This window comes from Coptis chinensis, chromosome 2 (genome assembly GCF_015680905.1).
Source record: "Coptis chinensis isolate HL-2020 chromosome 2, ASM1568090v1, whole genome shotgun sequence".
In the NCBI taxonomy this organism is placed as follows: Eukaryota; Viridiplantae; Streptophyta; class Magnoliopsida; order Ranunculales; family Ranunculaceae; genus Coptis; species Coptis chinensis.
Window position 1 is genome coordinate 102108738 of NC_141457.1, and position 21577 is coordinate 102130314.

At 38.8% G+C, this 21577-nt stretch overlaps 2 protein-coding genes across 2 annotated transcripts; one reads left to right on the plus strand and one right to left on the minus strand.

The window, feature by feature from the left end:
* Window positions 1–739: 739 nt before the first annotated feature.
* Window positions 740–18725, plus strand: LOC147519760 (type III polyketide synthase B-like). Its single transcript, XM_086594883.1, has 3 exons — window positions 740–825; window positions 17162–17421; window positions 17607–18725. The coding sequence occupies exons 2-3, from the start codon at window positions 17238–17240 to the stop codon at window positions 18590–18592; spliced, it is 1170 nt and encodes a 389-aa protein (XP_086451009.1). The 5' UTR covers window positions 740–825; window positions 17162–17237; the 3' UTR covers window positions 18593–18725.
* A 216-nt stretch (window positions 18726–18941) lies between these two features.
* On the minus strand, window positions 18942–20588 carry LOC147519761 (uncharacterized). The gene is made up of 3 exons (XM_086591318.1): window positions 20274–20588; window positions 19819–20183; window positions 18942–19717 (listed from the first exon to the last, which is right to left on the minus strand). Exons 1-3 carry the CDS (start codon window positions 20362–20364, stop codon window positions 19205–19207), a joined length of 969 nt encoding a protein of 322 aa, XP_086447444.1. The 5' UTR covers window positions 20365–20588; the 3' UTR covers window positions 18942–19204.
* Window positions 20589–21577: the final 989 nt, after the last annotated feature.

A 21577-nucleotide genomic window follows, 5' to 3' on the forward strand; every position in this document is an offset into this window, starting at 1 on the left:
ATCCTAGAAAATAGTTTTAATATATGTACAGTTTGGATTTTGTAATATTAATAGTTAATTGCACTTGACATATATACAAGTGGATCAGAATCTTGGTGTTACTCTATGGCCCATCTGATCTATTCTCGTCTTTATACTCCAATTGAGTACAGCGTGTCCTGGATGTCGGGCTAGTTCCTCTAAAAACTGAATTCTAGGCTAATACACGTGGCAATACATGCAGAGTTAGATAACTAATTAACGGTGCAGATTAAGTCATAAAATGGAATTTGTCATCTGTCTTAACGGTGATAGATAAAGGCATACTCTTCAACTGTTGTTGCAAGCTTTGCAACAGTTTGGCTGAACGTACATTTTCTACCTTCAATGGATCAATTCCTTGTGGTCTAAGGTAACAGATTTTTGTTACGATCCTTCTCTTTTTTTGGTAAAGCTATGGTTATGATCCTTCTGCACACCCATAGATGGAGTCTGGAATCTGACTTTTGGGGGGGGGGGACTACAATACACTCAAAATTGATATTTTTGGGAAAAAAAAATCAGATTGGTTCCAGGTCCTGTTTAATACAGATTGTAGGAACTAGGGAGTTGTATATCTTCATTATCTTGACATATATATGTGCCTTTTTTGTAAAACGTACTACAGTACATCTTATTCCAACTTTCCAAGTAGCCTGAAATTTTAATTGGCATTTCAAATATACCGTGGCAACTTAAGCAATACTTTACTCTAAAGACAGGGACCCGGTTTAATAGAAGGGGATAGTGTGGTTGGTGATTTTATCTCCAAACACCAGTATCTATCCAAGACGCAGCTACTCTCAGGTTTTTTGGTTTTTTGTTTTCTTCATTTTTTATTGTGTTTACCCTTTAATTGATGACCATTACATAGTTCTTGGGATTTTGGAATTTTTAGAATTTTGAAAATCTAAAAAATTGAAATTTACAATATTTTGACCAAGGTTATATTTTGATTTCGATTAATTTTAAAATCATTAATATTTCGATTCTAAATAGTTTTTTCCGTTTTTTTTTAAACTGAAATATTCGACAGAATTCCAACATTCCATGGAACACTGCCTAGAGGACAGCCACATCCTTGAAACATCTAACATTAATATGTTCATTTCTAATGAATTTTTTATTATTTTGAAGATTAATCGAGTACAGCTATAAAACATAATTGCTATGGCCAATAAAAGCAACAAATTTTGACTGATTTCATTATGAAGAATGGAGTTTAAAGGTTATGGTCGTTATTATTTTAAGTTTTAAAACAAATAATTAATTGAAGATCTTTAATTATTTAGGTGGGAATGGTATGCTGTGTAAGACAATTAGAAAATTTAATGGTTTTCTGTGAATACGATTTGCTATTAATGTAATTTTAACAAAGAAAATGTAATTTCAATAATGGTTTTTTAGACATACTTCTCCGGCCTCCCATTTATAATTGGAAATTAGATATAACTCCTCACTCTAATTTTCTTTAGACATGTCCCCCATTTTAACACTTGATGCCGGTTAATTAGGTTTGATTCTCATTCACCGTTAGTCCATGTTTTTATTTTATTCTAATAATAATAATAATAATAATAATAATAATAATATAAAATTCTATGATGAAATGCCGAATATGCCCTCAATGTCCATCAAATACATGAATTAAAACTTTAAACACTCGTTGAGTGCATTCATCTGTTCATGCTTGTTGTAAGTACCCTCCGTTCTACACTACAGAGCACGTGTCCATATGGCGGCGGGACGCCTTACTTCATTTCGTCCCCACAACATCGATCGTTACCAACGACCCAAAGATCCAAGTCGCCACCAAAGCCATGAATCCATTCATGGAAAGATATCAACTAGCACAATCTTGGAGCTCAATCAACGCCACAATCAAGAAAACATTAACTGCAATCCATAATGGTTCAAGCACACCTCTATAAATAGAGAGAGATGAACTACGTAAGGTTTGATTCAAGTTTACCCCGAGAAACTTGATATGTAGGCAACTCTTATCCCAAGAAGAGTGCAGCCATTTTCTATCCAACAAATCATCAAGTCGTAGTCTCAAAATAACCAACATCTACATTGGCGCCATTTGCTGGTTCGTTTCCTTAAGAAAAGAACAACCACTCTTTTCTCAAGCCCACGGCCGGGTCGAAAACCACAATGGAGCCCAAATTACAAGCATTGGCAGACTAGATGAAGACACTCCAAGAAGCCTTCATCACTTTGCAACAAGAAAACCAGACAATACGAGAGCAGGCCAACTCCAACACCAACAATGGCACCACAGAAGTCGGGGAGCACAACACAGTTGCAGCCCTAACCAACACCACTAATCAGCATTTAGAAGACTTCGGACAAAAACTAGAGAAGTCAAGTGAAAAAGCCAGTGAGATCCAGATCGCTCAGAAGATGCTAGAGACGTACAAAAGCATCACCATTCATCCAAGATATCCGAGACAGACAACCTCCTTCAGAGTTCATCCAACCAAAGTTCTCATTGTACGACGGTACCTCCTGCCCAAGCGAGCATGTAGCTCGCTTCAGCTAAATCCTAGCACTCTATAGCCATCCTGACTACAACTACCTTAAGTGCAAACTTTTTCCATCCAGTTTAAAGGACAGAGCAATAGACTGGTTTTACACACTCCCTCCATATTCGATCAACAACTTCGACAGCCTTGCTGAGACGTTCGTAGCAGAGTTCGTCCACAACAGAAAGAAGCGCGCCGACCTGGACTCCTTGTTCCAGCTCAAACAAGCTCATGGCGAAAATATCGGAGCCTTCCCAGGACGTTTTAAGAAGGACCTCCTCTCGCTGGAGTCAGGACTCAATGACGGTTTTGCAATTTCTGCGTTCACAAACGCCCTCTTGGACGACTCCGACCTAGCAGGGTCCCTCATGCGCAACAAGCTAGACACCTCACCTGATATGTACCACGGAGTCAACAAATACATCAAATACGAAGAGTGGATGGCCAAAGCGAAAAGCAAAGAGGTCATCGCAGTTAGCAACGAGCCAGACCCCAAGGAAAGCAAGCAATATTCAAACATTAACAGCAACAACAACAACAATAACAACAACAACAAGAGATCCAACGCCAGCAAGCCCTCATACACGAAGAGGAAATTCTCTAACTTTTTCAGGATGCCAAGTCAAATCTTGAAGAAAATATATACTACACCATACTTCAAACCAAACATCAACAAGGTGATAGCCATACTAGAGCGTCTGTCACAGCCCGATTTTCTAAACAATTAAAAAAATGAATATTTGAAATATAAATATCTCAAACATCACTTGGTTCAATTGTCTAAAAACCCAGGCTATGACGGGGTGGATACAACACAAATCAAAACCTAAAACCCACATCATAAACAATCTTAACCACAATTTCAATCTCCAAAAATTCTCTTTATTACTTTATACAAGTCTATCTTCCATAAAAACATCAATATAATATTCTAAGAATAACAGTCCTCAACATCGTGATTCTCATGTCATACTAAAATGTAAACTACGTTATTACATCATTCCAATAAGAATCGGACCTAAAAAGAAACTAACGGACCGCTCCGGGGCAAGAATCCAAATCAAACCCAAACGTTCCATCGCCTTCCACCTATGTTCCTAAGAACACACCCACGCTAAAAAACAAAGAAACATGGGTCGCAAGAAATTGAATTTGTTGGTATGAAGTAGACTAAACACATATAAACATTTCAAATTCTTACTTATCCCACTAACACTTTAAATCTATCATAACCTAACCATTCACAAAATTGAAGACAGTAGTTCCGGTCATCTCAAACGGCATAGTTTCTTCCCAAGCAAAACTTTCATTTTATTAAATTCCATCTTATTAACTCATTCTAATAACTCCTTTTTAATATCTAAATAATTGAATTATACTTACCGATATCCGGGCCACAGATAAGGGGTGGGACCAAGTCCTCAAGACAAAATATTATTAAGTCCTACCCTCCCGCAAAAGAAAGTTAGAACTTGTATATATAACATATGTAGATATTCTATATGTATTCAAAGGTAAAACCCAGCACACCTCGTATAAACAAAACCATTTCTCTTATCAATTAATCAATTACTTTTCTTATACACCCACCTTTTAGTACCTATGTATCTTAGGTCATTCCCGCCACATTCAAGGAATACCCAACCTTACATCACTAATGGGTCATTCATGGCACATTCAATGAATGCCCTGGGTCATTCCTGCCACATTCAAGGAATACCCAAATCCTACATTCCCGTACACTCAAGAAATACAACTAACCCGCAAGGCGAATACCTTAGTTCCTCTCTAGGGTAGTCCAAACAATCGGGTCATTCATTGCACATTCAATGAATACCCGGGTCATTCATGGCACATTCAATGAATACCCATAGATAACGCTAACGGGCCATTTATGACACATTCAATAAATGCCCACCTATCATATGACATCAACAGTTATAAAACTCAATTCTAACAATTGAGACGTGGAGAGTTCTAAAAGAGGTGGTAAATTGTTTTACGCATTATTGAAATTTATTGTATTTATTATTTCCCGAGATCCATTTAAATATCTTGATTCACGATTTTTAGGTTTACGCGTTATTAATTTCATGAATGTCTAAGTGTCATAACGTTGCATATAATAAATACTGCAAAATCACATAGTACACACGTATATATAGAAAGGTCTTAGCCTACAGCCAAGCATGCTAATAGCTCTAGACCTATCCTAGTAGACCGAATCATAATCCGAGTTAAAAGGTCAACTGGTCAAAGTCAACCCTAGTCAAAAGTCAACTCTAGTCAAAGTCAACTCTGGTCAAAGTCAAAGTCGACCTGCCAAGGGTCAACAAAGCAATCAACCAAATCCAAACTTATCTAACCCCAAAAGCCCACGACCCAAAGCCCAAAGTCTAATACAAAAATCCAAATTTAAAAAATCTAAACCCAAGCCTTCATAACCGAAGTTCGCCCAAAGCCCAACTCCAAACCCAAAACGACTTTGCTCATCTCCTCTCTCACTTTCCAAAGACCTCCACATCCACGCCAGCACCACCACCATCACTCGCCACCCAATTTGAGCCCGGTTGGGTTCCTTGAGGAAACCCCTCAACACCCATACCAACAATTTTCGATTTCCTCTTAATGCGAAAATGCAAATCTACATGACCATTAATGGTCGTAAAAGCTTCAATCGTCCCCTTCTCCATATACATCGACCCAACCATCAAACCTTTACTTCCCGACATCAATCCTCATTCTAACCTGCATCAAAACCATAACAACCAATGTTCACATAACCCATCGTGGAAATTCTTTTTGTTGCCATTAAAGCTTGTTCAAAGCTTCAAGCTTTTACTGACTCCACTCAATCGACAGACCCTCATTCCAACCTCCATCAATCATACAACATCAACAACCCACCCAAAACAGTTCGACTACAAACAAAATCGCATAAACCCTAAGTCCCAAGAATGGCGAATGGCGAACGCCATTAACGCACCTCAAGCTTTCTCCAAGCTCCAACAGCGCCACACACGACCATGCTAAACCCGACATTCATCATATATCAACAACCAATTAATATGAACATCACAGTATCAAAAAAAGTTAATCAAATTCATGAGGACGATTTACTGGGCGTGTGTCACCATTGACGTCTGTCGAAGCTTCGACAGAGCTTCGACAGCCCGACATCAACCAACGAATTCAAACATATAGAAACATCATAGTTCAACCCACAGTAAATCAAAAAGAGTATACACAGAGAAAACAAGGAAAATGACGATTTCTCTAATGGGGCTTTAACTGCCCTTAACGCCCAAAGTTTCGACAGTTCTACATCAAAAATCCGAATCACTCGAGTTTTAACAACTCGACAACACGACGTCGAATCAAAACAATATAATGGACAGTAAAAACATAAATATTAAACAGACGAAAAAATCATAGTTCTGGTAGTGGTGAGAGTTAACTCTACTCACCTGTAGCGCTCTCCGATTATCAACCAGCTACCAGGAAAAATCTCATTTCCTTCTGTCAGTAAAACTCCCATTTTTCTGAATAAAACTATCGCGTTGTTTTTTTTTTTTGACCAACCCTATTCTGTTGAACAATGTGTTTATATACTTGGGTCCGAAACCCAAGCCCAACACCGACTCGGGCCCAAAACCAAGCCCACGTATCCCGAGTCCAATCCGACGAATTTTGAAAATAAATAATTTAATTAATTAATAAATATAAAAATACGATAAAACACGGGTGTTATAATATACACACCTTAAAAGGATCTCGTCCCCAGATTCAAGGTAGAGTGTAGATTAACCAAACAAACAAGACGTCAAACAAGTAAAATAAGACATACGTGTATACGCAAGTATACACACCTTAAAAGGAATACACATATACAATATCATATAGATAGACATACTAATATGCAAATCACATACTTCGAAAATGTATCTATATACGTATTGAACCCAAGAAATACGTATATCCGCTAGCATACACAACTCAAAAGAATAAACGTAATTAATTTTTTTTTTTCAATTGCCAACACTTAATTAAAAATCATTCTTTCTCAATTCAACAGATTCATATTTTCCGAGTTAAACCATACTAAGAAGGCAATGTAGTTCCTCTCACACCGAGGCAGTTAGTTCCACTCTTAGTATTTACACATATATCGACATTTCTCTCAGTGTCTCACAAACACCACATGTTCGAAAAATAAAAAATAACGTATAGACTGATTCATATTATCAACGGCCTATACTATGTCCACCATCACATAGGATCAAACACCTACAATGTGATGCATGCATACTGGCTCACACACCAACGATATGCAAGTATACACTGGTTCACACACCAACGATGCATACTAACTCTCTACCATCACATAGGATCAAACACCAACGATGTGTGGTATGCACACTGGATCACACACCAACGATGTACATGTATACACTGGATCAAACTCCAACGATGCATACTGAGAGATGTTATGTATATTGGATCACACACCAACGATATACATAACTTGGACAATATCAAATATTTCAAATCCAACCTTTATCAAAAGGGTTTCTTTATTCCTTGGATAATTCCAATTTACTCAACTATAAAATTTTAAAATAATCATTTCTTCTTTAGTCAATACTTACTTAAAAATAGAAAACTCCGTTAGGAAAACAACACTATAACATGCAAAAATTCGATTATAAATTTCATAAGAAATTAACCGTTAAAACAAGCATTTTATTTTCCTAATCATATCCCAACATTCCACTATAAAAGTACACACAAAACAACAAGCCAAACCAAATACCACAAAGAAACACTCCTACTACCCATTCACCACAATCCGAGGATCACCTAGACCTTCACTATCTAGGCTAACCTGAGCTCTGATACCAAAATGTCACAGCCCGATTTTCTAAACAATTAAAAAAATGAATATTTGAAATATAAATATCTCAAACATCACTTGGTTCAATTGTCTAAAAACCCAGGCTATGACGGGGTGGATACAACACAAATCAAAACCTAAAACCCACATCATAAACAATCTTAACCACAATTTCAATCTCCAAAAATTCTCTTTATTACTTTATACAAGTCTATCTTCCATAAAAAACATCAATATAATATTCTAAGAATAACAGGTCCTCAACATCGTATTCTCATGTCATACTAAAATGTAAACTACGTTATTACATCATTCCAATAAGAATCAGACCTAAAAGAAAACTAACGGACTGCTCCAGGCAAGAATCCAAATCAAACGCCGGCGGTTCCATGGCCTTCCACCTATGTTCCCAAGAACACACCCACGTTGCCAAAAACAAAGCAAACATGGGTCAGCAAATTGAATTTGCTGGTATGAGTAGACTAAACACATATAAACATTTCAAATTCTTACTTATCCCACTAACACTTTAAATCTATCATAACCTAACCATTCTCAGCTTGGAAGACAGGTAGTTCCGTCATCTCAAACGGCATAGTTTCTTCCCAAGCAAAACTTTCATTTTATTAAATTCCATCTTATTAACTCATTCTAATAACTCCTTTTTAATATCTAAATAATTGAATTATACTTACCGATATCCGCCGCTGTATAAGGGTAGGACCGCGTCCCTGCACAAAATATTATTAAGTCCTACCCTCCTGCAAAAAGAAAGTTAGAACTTGTATATATAACATATGTAGATATTCTATATGTATTCAAAGGTAAACCCAAGCACACTCGTATAAACAAAACCATTTCTCTTATCAATTAATCAATTACTTTTCTTATACACCCACCTTTTAGTACCTATGTATCTTAGGTCATTCCCGCCACATTCAAGGAATACCCAACCTTACATCACTAATGGGTCATTCATGGCACATTCAATGAATGCCCTGGGTCATTCCTGCCACATTCAAGGAATACCCAAATCCTACATTCCCGTACACTCAAGAAATACAACTAACCCGCAAGGCGAATACCTTAGTTCCTCTCTAGGGTAGTCCAAACAATCGGGTCATTCATTGCACATTCAATGAATACCCGGGTCATTCATGGCACATTCAATGAATACCCATAGATAACGCTTAACGGCCATTTATGACACATTCAATAAATGCCCACCTATCATATGACATCAACAGTTATAAAACTCAATTCTAACAATTGAGACGTGGAGAGTTCTAAAAGAGGTGGTAAATTGTTTTACGCATTATTGAAATTTATTGTATTTATTATTTCCGAGAACCACGGCGAAATATCTTGATTCACGTATTTTAGGTTTACGCGTTATTAATTTCATGAATGTCTAAGTGTCATAACGTTGCATATAATAAATACTTTGCAAAATCACATAGTACACACGCATATATAGAAAGGTCTTAGCCTCTGACCAAAGCATGCTAATAGCTCTAGACCTATCCTAGTAGACCGAATCATAATCCGAAGTTAAAAGGTCAACCTGGTCAAAGTCAACCCTAGTCAAAAGTCAACTCTAGTCAAAGTCAACTCGGTCAAAGTCAAAGTCGACCGCCAAGGGTCAACAAAGAAATAACCAAATCCAAACTTATCTAACCCCAAAAGCCCACGTTCTAAAGCCCAAAGTCTAAATCAAAAATCCAAATTTAAAAATCTAAACCCAAGCCCATAATCGAAGTTCGCCCAAGCCCAACTCCAAACCCAAAACGACTGTTCATCTCCTCTCACTTTCCAAAGACCTCCACTGCCACAAAGAGCCACCACCATCACTCGCCACCCAATTTGAGCCCGGTTGGGTTCCTTGAGGAAACCCTCAACACCCATACCAACAATTTTCGATTTCCTCTTAATGCGAAAATCGCAATCATGACCATTAATGGTCGTAAAAGCTTCAATCGTCCCCTTCTCCATATACATCGACCCAACCATCAAACCTTTACTTCCCGACATCAATCCTCATTCTAACCTGCATCAAAACCATAACAACCAATGTTCACATAACCTCATCGTGAAATTCTTTGTTGCCGCCATTAAAGCTTGTTCAAAGCTTCAAGCTTTTACATGACTCCACTCCACTCAATCGAGCCCTCATTCCAACCTCCATCAATCATACAACATCAACAACCCACCCAAAACAGTTCGAACTACAAACAAAATCGCGATAAACCCCAAGTCCCAAGTAATGGCGGTAATGGCGAAGAACGCCATTAACGCACCTCTCGAGCTTTCTCCAAGCTCCAACAAATACCACACACGACCATGCTAAACCCGACATTCATCATATATCAACAACCAATTAATATGAACATCACAAGATCAAAAAAAGTTAATCAAATTCATGAGGGGCGATTTACGCTCTTTGGTGTGTGTCACCGACGGCGTCTGTCGAAGCTTCGGCTGAGAGCTTCACGGCAGACATCAACCAACGAATTCAAACATATAGAAACATCATAGTTCAACCCACGATGAAATCAAAAGAGTATACACAGAGAAAACAAGGAAAATGACGATTTCTCTAATGGGGCTTTAACGCCTTTAACGCCAAAGTTTCGACAGTTCTACATCAAAAATCCGAATCACTCGAGTTTTAACAACTCGACAACACGACGTCGAATCAAAACAATATAATGGACAGTAAAAACATAAATATTAAACAGACGAAAATCATAGTTCTGGTAGTGGTGAGAGTTAACTCTACTCACCTGTAGCGCTCTCCGATTATCAACCAGCTACCAGGAAAAATCTCATTTCCTTCTGTCAGTAAAACTCCCATTTTTCTGAATAAAACTATCGCGTTGTTTTTTTTTTTTGACCAACCCTATTCTGTTGAACAATGTGTTTATATACTTGGGTCCGAAACCCAAGCCCAACACCGACTCGGGCCCAAAACCAAGCCCACGTATCCCGAGTCCAATCCGACGAATTTTGAAAATAAATAATTTAATTAATTAATAAATATAAAAATACGTATAAAAACACGGGGTGTTATAGCGTCCATACTGCCATTTCCACAAACTCCACCACCACGACACCAATGATTGCTAGAGCCTCAAGCACTGCCTCCAAGACCTAGTGGAGGAAGGCAAATTAAAAGAGTTCTGAGGCATAAGATGGATGCCAAACGCCACAGAAACAGGAACCACAGCCGTAGCCACAGAAACAGGAGCCGCAGCAATGAATGACTTGCCAACAACAAAAACAGAAGTAGGAGCCGATCAACTAGACAATCTAAGTCTCCAGGTAGGTTAAGGCACAACAGGAGACAACACTCCTCCGACCAATATAAGGACAAAGTAATCAACATGATTACAGACAGCTCAAACGACGAAGCCTCAGGTCGGGAGAAGCGCAAAAGAGTGGGAACAATCCAAGAAATCTACCACCTCTCACACAAAGTCAAGATGATCAACCCCACCGACCCTAAGAGGACAACATCAATTTCATTCACAGGAGAGGATCTAGACAAGGTGTGCCTACCTCACAATGATACCTTGGTAGTGCATGTCAAAATCAACAGTTGGACAGTCAAAAGAGTCATCATCGATCCAGGAAGCTCATGCGACATACTGTTCTATCAAACATACAAGGACATGCACCTGCCGGACTCGGTGATGATAGAATCCAATGCACCGCTCTATGGGTTCAACAAAGATCGTACAGATGTCATCGAAGACGTGATCCTACCAGTCTCCATTGGTGAAAAAGAAGACATGGTCAAAACTTCAACACGCTTCAGTGTGATCGATGTCAGGTCGTCCTACACTGCCATTCTAGGACGTCGTTGGATTCACAAAATCCAAGCAATTCCATCAACCCTACACCAGGTCCTACGATATCCCGGTCCCAGAGGCATCATGGAGCTCAGAAGCAACCAACTGGAAGCTCACCGATGCAATCAGGTCAGCATAACGACCTTACCCAAGCCTTAGGTCGTTGAAACCAATTCAAAGACGTCCCAAAGAGGCAAGATCCTCAAACATCCAGCCTTCCAGCAACAGCATCAAACAAGCTCAATGGAAAACAAGCTCAAATAGAATCAGGAGAAAAAGTCAATTTGGGCACAACTGATGACCCAAAATTTGTTTATGTAGGGGCTGATTTAGACCCCAAGCTTAAGGAGCAGCTTGTCAAATTTCTATCTCTCAATAAAGATGTTTTTGCTTGGTCGTATATCGATATGCCAGGAATCAACCCTCAGGTCGCTTGCCACAAGTTAAATGTAGATCCAACAGTCAAGCCTATCAAACAACCTTGGAAACTAGCACTCAAGTTTCAAAAAGCCACCAACGAAGAGATAGAAAAACTCAAAAATATTGGATTTATTTATCATAGAGGTCGAGTACCCGACCTGGCTTGCCAACATAGTAGCCGTTCCAAAGAATAATGGTCAGGTACGACTCTGCATAGATTTCCCCAACGTCAATAAGTACTGCCCAAAAGACAACTTCCCCCTACCAAGAATCGACATACTGGTAGATCAAACTTACGCCCATGAGCTCTTATCGTTTATGGACGCATACAGTGGATACAACCAAATACTACTTGCAGAAGAAGACCAGGAAAAGACGTCCTTCATAACCGAGCAAGGTACGTTCTGCTACAACGTCCTACCTTTCGGCTTGAATAACGCAGGAGCGACCTACCAAAGACTGGTCACCAAAATACTCAAAGACTTGCTAGGAGACACTATGGAGATCTAAATAAAAGACATGGTCGTCAAAAACCAAAAGTCAGCGATCACATCTCCCACCTACAAGAAGCCTTTGAACGACTTCGCCAAAACAAGATGAAGCTCAACTCAGCCAAATGCGTATTTGGAGTAGCCTCAGGAAAATTCTTAGGTTACCTCGTCTCACAAAGACGCATTGATCCATCGTGGGAGACCAACGGGTATGCTGACGACTTGCCATAACTACGATAAAAAAAAGTTAAATATGAACTAATTGAACAACGTATTTCACAAGTAATCAAACTAACACTTACAACCATTTTATATATACACTAAACAACATTGTGTATAAATAATGATAATTACTCTTACAACCTAACCATTTTATATATACACTAATAATTAATTAATAATCCATTAAAATATAAGCCAGATTCACACATTTTGTTAGTAGGCAACGAGAACATATACATAACATGGCAAAAGGTTATGTTTATTAGCGGAATGCTTGCATGAAAATGTCATATTAAAACAAAAGAATAACCAGCAGCAAAGTAACAATTTCTAAACGCTTTTAAAATTTTAATGCACTCCATGAAATTAGGCTACATTTTCAACAACTACTTGTAGAAATGGTGGTCGCATGGGGAGTTTAGAGTATTTGATTCTTTTAGAGCTATGCACCTTCCAATGCAAACAATCTTGCTCCAACAGGCCGTTCATATACACTCAAAAAAAATTCATAGTTCAAACTTCTCATTGTTTGAACTCTGAGAACTAGGGTATCTAAGGACAATGTTGGTGGATTATAATTTTGCTAAAGATAATCCAAGACCAACCGTCCTGACGAGTGGACAGAGATTGAGAAAAGTGGTAGCCCCTACCCTTTGAGAACTGAGGCTTCTTTCTTAGGGTGACTTGAAAGTGGAACTAAGCACAAAGGATGAACAAGACTAGGGTATGAGACAGAGTAATGCGGATTGTCGAAGGTGTGTAGAAACTATAAAAGTTGGTAAACATACAAATTGTGAAGCATTGAAACCTAAAACTAATGCTTGTGGTATATATGCAGCTAGAAATGCCAAAAAGGAAGAAGCCAATCTCTTAACTCTTACAAGGAAAAAAAAACAGAAAATGCAGGAGGGAAGGAAAAAAATGTGGGATGGGGGGTGACTCGCTACAACCTTGGAGTACGAAAATTGACAACGCAAGATAAGCTTATGCGATGGGGGTAATACCGGAGCCTATGTGTGCTTGTGCATCAACTATCTTGTCAGACTTAGTCATGTACTCATATGTATCAAGACCCTACCAAACTTACAAAGATGTACCATTTATACAATATGATTCATACTATCAATTAGATTACCATAACAAGCCAACAACATACTATTGGATCTTACTACCTTGGAGCGGAACTGCGGAAGCACCCGCTACTGTCACTTAAACTCCACACATTTCTCTATTATCTCCGACATTTGTAGCTCATCTTCCTTCGCTTTTTAGTTCTTTTCCACTGTCACCCTTGCATTGACAACCTTGGTGTTTCCAATTCCTGGCTATCAACATCGAGTTTCTTATGAACGGAAAAGCTCTTCATGCCAAAAACACCAACATCGGGTTTCTTAAACCCGACAAATAAGAGTAATGTCCTTAGACCAATTCTTTCCTTGGAAATGGAGAGATCTCCCTTTCCCGTCCTGAATGATGCATTTCCCCTAAGTATAGACTTCCCCACATATTCTTTCTGCTGGAGCTATTGCTAAGGGGTGGGTTCGGGTTTTTCCTTAGGGTAAGGAGTGATTCCTACTCTCGACAAGGTTACTACGGGCTGGCAGCTCCATTTCAAGTGTCCCCCTTTGTTTCTGGTCCAAAGAGTACTTGTACCTTCGCATCTCTGTCACTAAGGTGTGGCACCTCCCCTTCACTCCATTCCTTAGGAATGGTATACGGGCCGTCCTCAAGCAATACCCGAGGAATCCCCTTTGTTATAGTTCCAAAGTGTCCTACCTTTCCTGGTCTTCCAGCTGCCTAAGCCCGCCCTGACTAGCCAATTTATTCTATTGAGAGATAGCCTTAGGCTTTCTTTCTCCTGTAGCCTATTGAAAATCGGGTTTTTGTTTTAAAGGATAGAACTAGGTCCCCCCTTCTTTGTACTGACAGGTGAGCAAAGGAGAACCCTTGGGTTATAGGAGTCAAGTCTATGTCAGGACCTCTTTCCAGGTATCCCCCTAAGTGAAGGATTAACTTCTTGGGACTCCCTCCTACGTCAAACTTCTTCTTCATCTATTTTCCCAAGTCGGGTGTTGGGTTTAAAAGAATAGATCGCCCTTCTTTTTACTGAAAGTTGAGATATGGGGTCACCAGGTTGATCTATTACGAAAAGAGCTCGACTAATAGGTTCTCAGCCCCATACTACCTAATTTACTAACTAGAAGTAGAGTATATGTTAGGACAAGGCGAAGGGTAGTTCCCTACCTTCAAGATTACCTTCTATATAATCTTTCTTGCGGCCTCGTTCTCGTGAGCCCCCCCCCCCCCCCTAATAAAGCTAATTCAAGAGAATATGGAGACTCGGTTCTTTCTCGTGGATCCCAAAGTCGGTGTTAGGTTTTTTCGTATCGAAAAAGGTTGCTCCTTCTTTCAGGACACCACATCTAGGTCTAGAATAACAAAACAAAGACCGAGCTTCGAGCTTCACGCTTCGAGAAAGATATGCAAAAGAAGTTCGACGCCCCTTCTATTTCGGTCCTTGCAATCCCTCCGGGAAGAAAGTGCCTTCGCTCTGCTGCGCTTAGACCGCTACCCTAGACATGGGGCCGGAGCTCACTACGAAAGCTCCTACCGATCACGCTTAGCTATCAATACATTCAATATGTGACCATCTATCTACTAACCAAACTCCCACTTTCAAGAGAGAGAAGAGCTGCAACCTATTCTCTGCTTTCGGGCGATTCTCCGCTTTCGGTAAATCAGATATTAGGTCCTTGATTCCCCATAACGAATAGGCTAGCTCTATCTCTCAATTGCCTATCATGTGTGCTCGAGAAGGTCCCCCAGTTCCTTGGCCTCGAGGTGCATTTAGTTGTCTCACATGAGACTTGAGATATTCCCCACTCCATGGCACCTTTCGCTCATCCATTCTGCCCGTCCAGACGCGGCGCCCTTTCTCATTATCATCTACCGCCCTTTCTTTCCTCCCGACTATTCACGCATGAAGATCATCGTATGTATGCTCGACTTCGGTTGCAAGGGAGTCACACTTTTCATACACTTCGATAGCTCCCAATGTTTTCATACCGTTACCATATAGTCCATATATATGGACTCAATACATTATGTCATTCTAATAAGATAAACCAAAACATAGACTAAAAACAATATGTAGAAAGGATACATAACAATTAGTCAATTAGCTCGTTAAGAACAACAAATTCATTTAAAAACAGCAAATAATAAAATACAGAAGAAATATAACTTTTCAAATGAAGAAAAAAATGAGTGAAACCTGGATAATTTCTCACCTTAATTGAAGAAAGAGATGAACCAAATCTCCGAGCGAAATATGTTAATTCAATCACAGTAAAAATTTGATTTTTTTTTAAGGAGAGAGAGTGAGAGAAGCTAATGATTCAAAACTAGGGTTGAATAATTTGCCTAGTAGATTTGCCGAATGAATTATTTGCCAAATTTGTGTTATCAAACACTCGCGAAACCTGACAAATGAAATTTGCCAATCGTTTGCCGTTGACGAAACAAGCAGCGACAAATTATATTTTCTCGCTAGTTAGTTTGCCGGTAAATTTTTAAGTGGAAAAATATTTTCCCATTACATATTTTCCCCTCAAGTGGGAAAGTTTAACAAGCATGCCCTAATTAATCAGCTCTCAAAGTTCGAAAATGCAGCCATCTTGGTGGTGAGTTCTATTAAAGCTATTCATGCCCCCATTAACAAGACTAATTAGTAACAGTTTTGATATATCTTGTTCGTGAGCCCATCAGGCTGTGATCAGCCCAGTCTCCTAAGTAACTTTTTCATTGTTAACTGGAGGATAATTTGGAGTCTTGTTTCAGCCCACCTAGTACTGAAAGTAAGGTTTGAAAACTTGTTGAGTCACCTTAGAGCCTTTCCAATGCAAATAGTTTTGAGAGGAAATAGCAACTTATCATTTTTATGAGAAAAAAATAATGGCCCAATACAAAGGTGACAATGAAGATAGCTTTTCACTAATTCCGTCTCCCGTGTTTTTTTCTTTTTTTTTTGGACTAAACATTCCGTCCTACGACGTTTTTTTTTTTTTTTTTTTTTTTTTTTTAACATTCAAACGGAATAAAACATTCCGTCCGAATTTTAAAGTGACATTTGTATTAGACAACCCCTAGTAACTTCTCACCAAGAAAGTAAGTACGAGGGGAAATAGTCTTATGTAGTGCCTCTATGGAGGGTTGCTTGCATTGGGAATACTCTCGCCTTAGAACATTCCCAATGCAAGGTCACTTTGATGTCACATTGCCAAAGTGACCCTCAGTTGCCAAAAACAGCTTCCCAATGCAAGGGTGGCTATGGATGTCACTCTTCACATGCTGTACAAACTCAGAGCTATACAGCACCAAGCGTCCAAGCATAAGTGAGACTCTGGGTCCCTGGTATGACCAGCACATATTCCGTTATTTTATAGGTTGAGATGAAGTGGTGTTTAGTTTAGTGGTGTTGCAAGAGCACTGAAAGTTTATTAGTGTAACAATGTGCAAATATTTAAGAAGTTCGAAATCAGTTCGACAACTCTCTACCTGCACCTTCTCATGCATCCATGAATGCGTTGCTTCCCAACTAATTTCAATAAAAGAACAGAAAACATAACATTTCATGTCTCCCCTCACATCATATTAATAACCTACACTCTCTTTGTGATTTTCAAGTTTCTTACCGTAAAATTTCTGTGCTACTACTATATATGTGTCGCCGGAAAGGAATTGTCCTTCAAGGCAACAACCAAGTACTCTCCAGTATTACAAGCCTAAAAGCCGGATAAGAGAAAGAAGAGGTATGGTAAGTCTTGAGACCACACAAGGATGTCTCGCCAGAACAGCGAACCCAGGAAAGACTACTATTCTGGCTCTTGGAAAGGCATTCCCTCACCAGCTTGTAATGCAAGAACTGCTTGTTGATGGGTATTTCAGAAATACCAAGTGTGATGATCCTGAACTCAAGCAAAAGCTGGCGCGATTATGTAACGTTTACTATCTCTAGTTTGTTTTTACAAGCAGTGGCACATATAATTATCCCAATTTATGACTTTTCAGCACCATTCAAGTAAATGTCAGAGCCTATATATATGAGTTTCACTAATGTGTTGTTCTTCATACTTCATATTTACTGAATTAACTGTCATTTGATCCTGTTTGGCACATGTAGGCAAGACAACAACAGTTAAAACAAGGTACGTCGTCATGTCAGAAGAGATACTTAAAGAATACCCGGAGCTGGCACTTGAAGGCCTTCCCACTGTAAGACAGCGTCTAGAAATCTCGAACAAAGCAGTCACGGATATGGCTATTGAAGCCTCCCAAGCGTGTATTAAGAACTGGGGAAGACCTGTTTCGGATATAACCCACTTAGTCTATGTCTCTTCAAGTGAAGCCCGATTGCCTGGAGGTGACCTATACCTTGCAAGAGGACTAGGTCTAAGCCCTGAGGTTAATCGTGTTATGCTCTACTTCATGGGCTGCTCAGGCGGAGTTGCTGGCTTACGTGTCGCCAAAGATATAGCTGAGAACAATCCAGGCAGCCGCATTTTACTTGCAACATCTGAGACCACCATAATTGGATTCAAGCCTCCAAATCCTGACCGCCCATATGATCTTGTTGGAGCTGCACTATTCGGAGATGGTGCTGGAGCCATGTTACTAGGCAGTAACCCCCAACCAGGCGTGGAAAGGCCCCTCTTTGAGCTTTACACAGCCATTCAAAACTTCTTGCCAGACACTGAAAAGACAATTGATGGACGACTCACGGAAGAGGGTATTAGCTTTAAGTTAGGGAGGGACCTTCCGCAGATAATTGAGGATAATATTGAGGCATTCTGTGCTAAGCTGATGGGGGTGGTCGGATTTAATACTGAGTATAACAAGCTATTTTGGGCAGTTCATCCAGGCGGGCCAGCAATCTTGAATCGACTGGAGAAGAGGCTCGATTTGTTGCCTGAGAAGTTGACTGCCAGTCGGAAAGCTCTGATGGATTATGGAAATGCAAGTAGTAACACAATTGTGTATGTTTTGGAGAATATGATCGAGGAGAATCTAAAGAAGGACAAAACAGACGATGATTGCGAGTGGGGCTTGATTCTTGCTTTTGGGCCTGGAATTACCTTTGAGGGAATTCTTGCAAGGAGCCTTGTCTGAGACTTACTTCTTTTCAAAAGCAGCTTAAAGCTTCATCTAAGTGCAAAAATGCCAGTCAGCCAATGTAATAAAGAAACACTATTAAGTTATGCTATCTTCAATCTATTGCCGAGTTCTGTGGCTACACTATAAAGTAACTAATACCCAACAGAGCCACGGACTAACAAAACCTGCGAAGTCGAATATGAAAAAAATAACTTCTATTTGGTTGGCAATGTAACTCCATAGTGATTACTATAATCAAACAATAAAAGCATAAAAGAACAGAATTGATTTGAACTTCTCACATACAACGTCAGGAAGATGCACAGAAGTCAGTAAAATCCTTAGAATGTGAGTAAAAGAAGCATTTAATGAACAAAATCTTATTAGAAATAGTACTGCAGTTCTAAGTTACAAAACTTAGATTCAACAAGTATTCCACATATCCCACAAAAATCTCTGAGTTTCAGCAACAATAAAATGTTATCACTTGATTTTTCTCTATAAGCATCTTTGTTACAAAAGCATAAGTAAACATAACAATAACAGAATTAAAACTTCAGAAAATGGTGTCAAGAAAGACACTCAATCTCTTAACCAACCCCAGACTCAAAAATTAGAACCTTACTCCTATTCCTCTGGAAAGCGGAGGTGCTTCCCTTCCGGCACTGGCATACCCTTTAATCGCAAGACACTAGGTGAAGCTACAGAATTAACAACCACCTCTCCTTTGAGCTCACCGTCACTGTTATAGACAAATCGAATATGTTTGCCTTCAAAATCAGGAAGTGTCTTTTTTTGCAAAAAAATCTTACTTATACCTTCACATAGTTCATCAACCAATCCTCCTTCCTCCCCATCATGCTCTTCATAATCTGCTTCTTCCTCCTCATTATAATCTTCCTCTTCGATTTCCTCTTCTTCGTCTTCATCTCGAGTACTAGTATTCACTTGCACAGACCAAACAGAAGCATCATCTTCTTCTGTTGACTTCTCTTCGCAAACACTTCCTTGAGTCAGCACAGAAGAACATTCAGAGAAATCAGATTTCTCATAGAAATCAAACGACAAAGCGCGGGTGACATCGCTCTTCTCAGATTCAAGACTCCCCTGATGCTTCAATTCATCAACCATCATTTCCTCCTGCAACCACCAAAGATCAACAGAACAATCAACACAAACAATACCCAAAGGAAAATTTTAACAAATTAACTCAAATCTTGAAAAAAGAAAATCAATCAAACCTGATGGATCTCAGATTCTTCTATCACTTCAAACTGGGGTGTGTTTGTGGGTGTTGGAGCAAGAAATCCAGATGGAGAATTCACAATCCCATTAAGACCAAGAAAGGGTCCTTTCTTGAAAGAAAGCTTTACAACCTCCCCACCTTCTTCTTCGACCTTTTGCAACAAGTTCTTAACTTGTTCTCTCAATAAAGCTTCACCAGATCCAGGTGTTTGTTTTGGTTGACTTCTTTTCTTAACAAGAGATGAAGGTGTTTCCAAACTACCCATGGCAAGACCACAAATTGGCGAATCATTTGTTATGTCGATAAGTGCAGATCGATCTATTTTCACACTTCTTTTTCTTGAATGAACTTCATTCTTCCCTGAAAAACAGAATAACAACAACATTAGAAATCAAACAAAATGGTAATAAATAAATTTCTCAGATTTAAAAGAAAGAGGAGATTGCTTACTTGACAATGTAATGTTGTTGTTGTTGTTGTTGTTCATTGAAGCTTTGGCTTGTGATCTTGTTATTCTTCTCAATGACGATGGAGTCTCCATTACTTTCTGATTGAAAAAGCTAAATGATGGAGGGATTCAAGAAAGAGATTTGAGAAGAGAGATTGAAAGAGAAAGGAATGAGGGGAAAGGAGCTGTTTTCTAGGGTTATATAAAGATTTTGAATTGGGAGTCCAACGGTAATATTACCGTTATATTGTGGCGGCCGTGTGTCTGGTCTAGGTTTCGAACCATTTCAAAACTAGCCGTTAGGGTTTGAGATCCTTTGTTATGATTTCCGAAATCAACCCGATTTGGTTCTATCTGGAATGTTTCGTGCGTTCCAGCATAGTACAAAATATTATGATATAGTAAAATATCGATTTCTAATTTATAGATATGTATCGTAGATATATTCTTCTCTTTGGAGATATTTGGCATTGTTTTATATGTATATATCGTGAATATATATAAAATATCATAAATATTATGGATATTTTGATATATTCTTATATATAATTTATATTTATTTGAAATATAATAATAAATATTAAATAAAATTGTTATATACACAAAATATCGCTAAATATTTCAAAATATTGTCGAAATATCATAGATATTTACAGTCTTATATATCTCTAAACATATCGTGATATTTATATATTTTTGTTGAAATATAAATATTTATCGTAAAATATCACAATATAATGTAGGCACGCCATACATTGGACATGGAACATTTTTTCGTTTTAATTTTGTTATTGTTTTTTATTGATCTCACCTGACAACTTTTTTCATAAACAACCAACCCCATGCCATCGACGCAAACAACCAATCCAAATGGCAAGATGTTCTTCATCAATTAATGGAAGAAAGAACAAACCACAAATGCACCCAGAGGTCTTTGATCCGTTGGCGTCCACGCCTCAATGGACTTCTTTGGCTACACTTCCCAAGCGAGTTGGCATTTTGAATTATTTACATAATGTTCCTTTTCATGTATTTGATTTTAATTTGGAGACCGAAACATGAGAGCCTCCCAAATTTCTTCCAAGCAACTTGGTTAATATGTACTACTTCCCTGGAAATAACTCAGCAGTTTCTCTCTCTGTCTTAAAAAAAATGTGTAATGGCCTAAAAGTTAGAGCAGCAGTCATACGTGGTTTCTGTTTCTCACTTTCTTGGGACGCTACTTGTGGCACGGTAGCTCGAATATCGTTGTGATTTTCTCATCTGCTCCAATTGGGGAGAAAACATTGTGCCTTTTCTGTTCTTT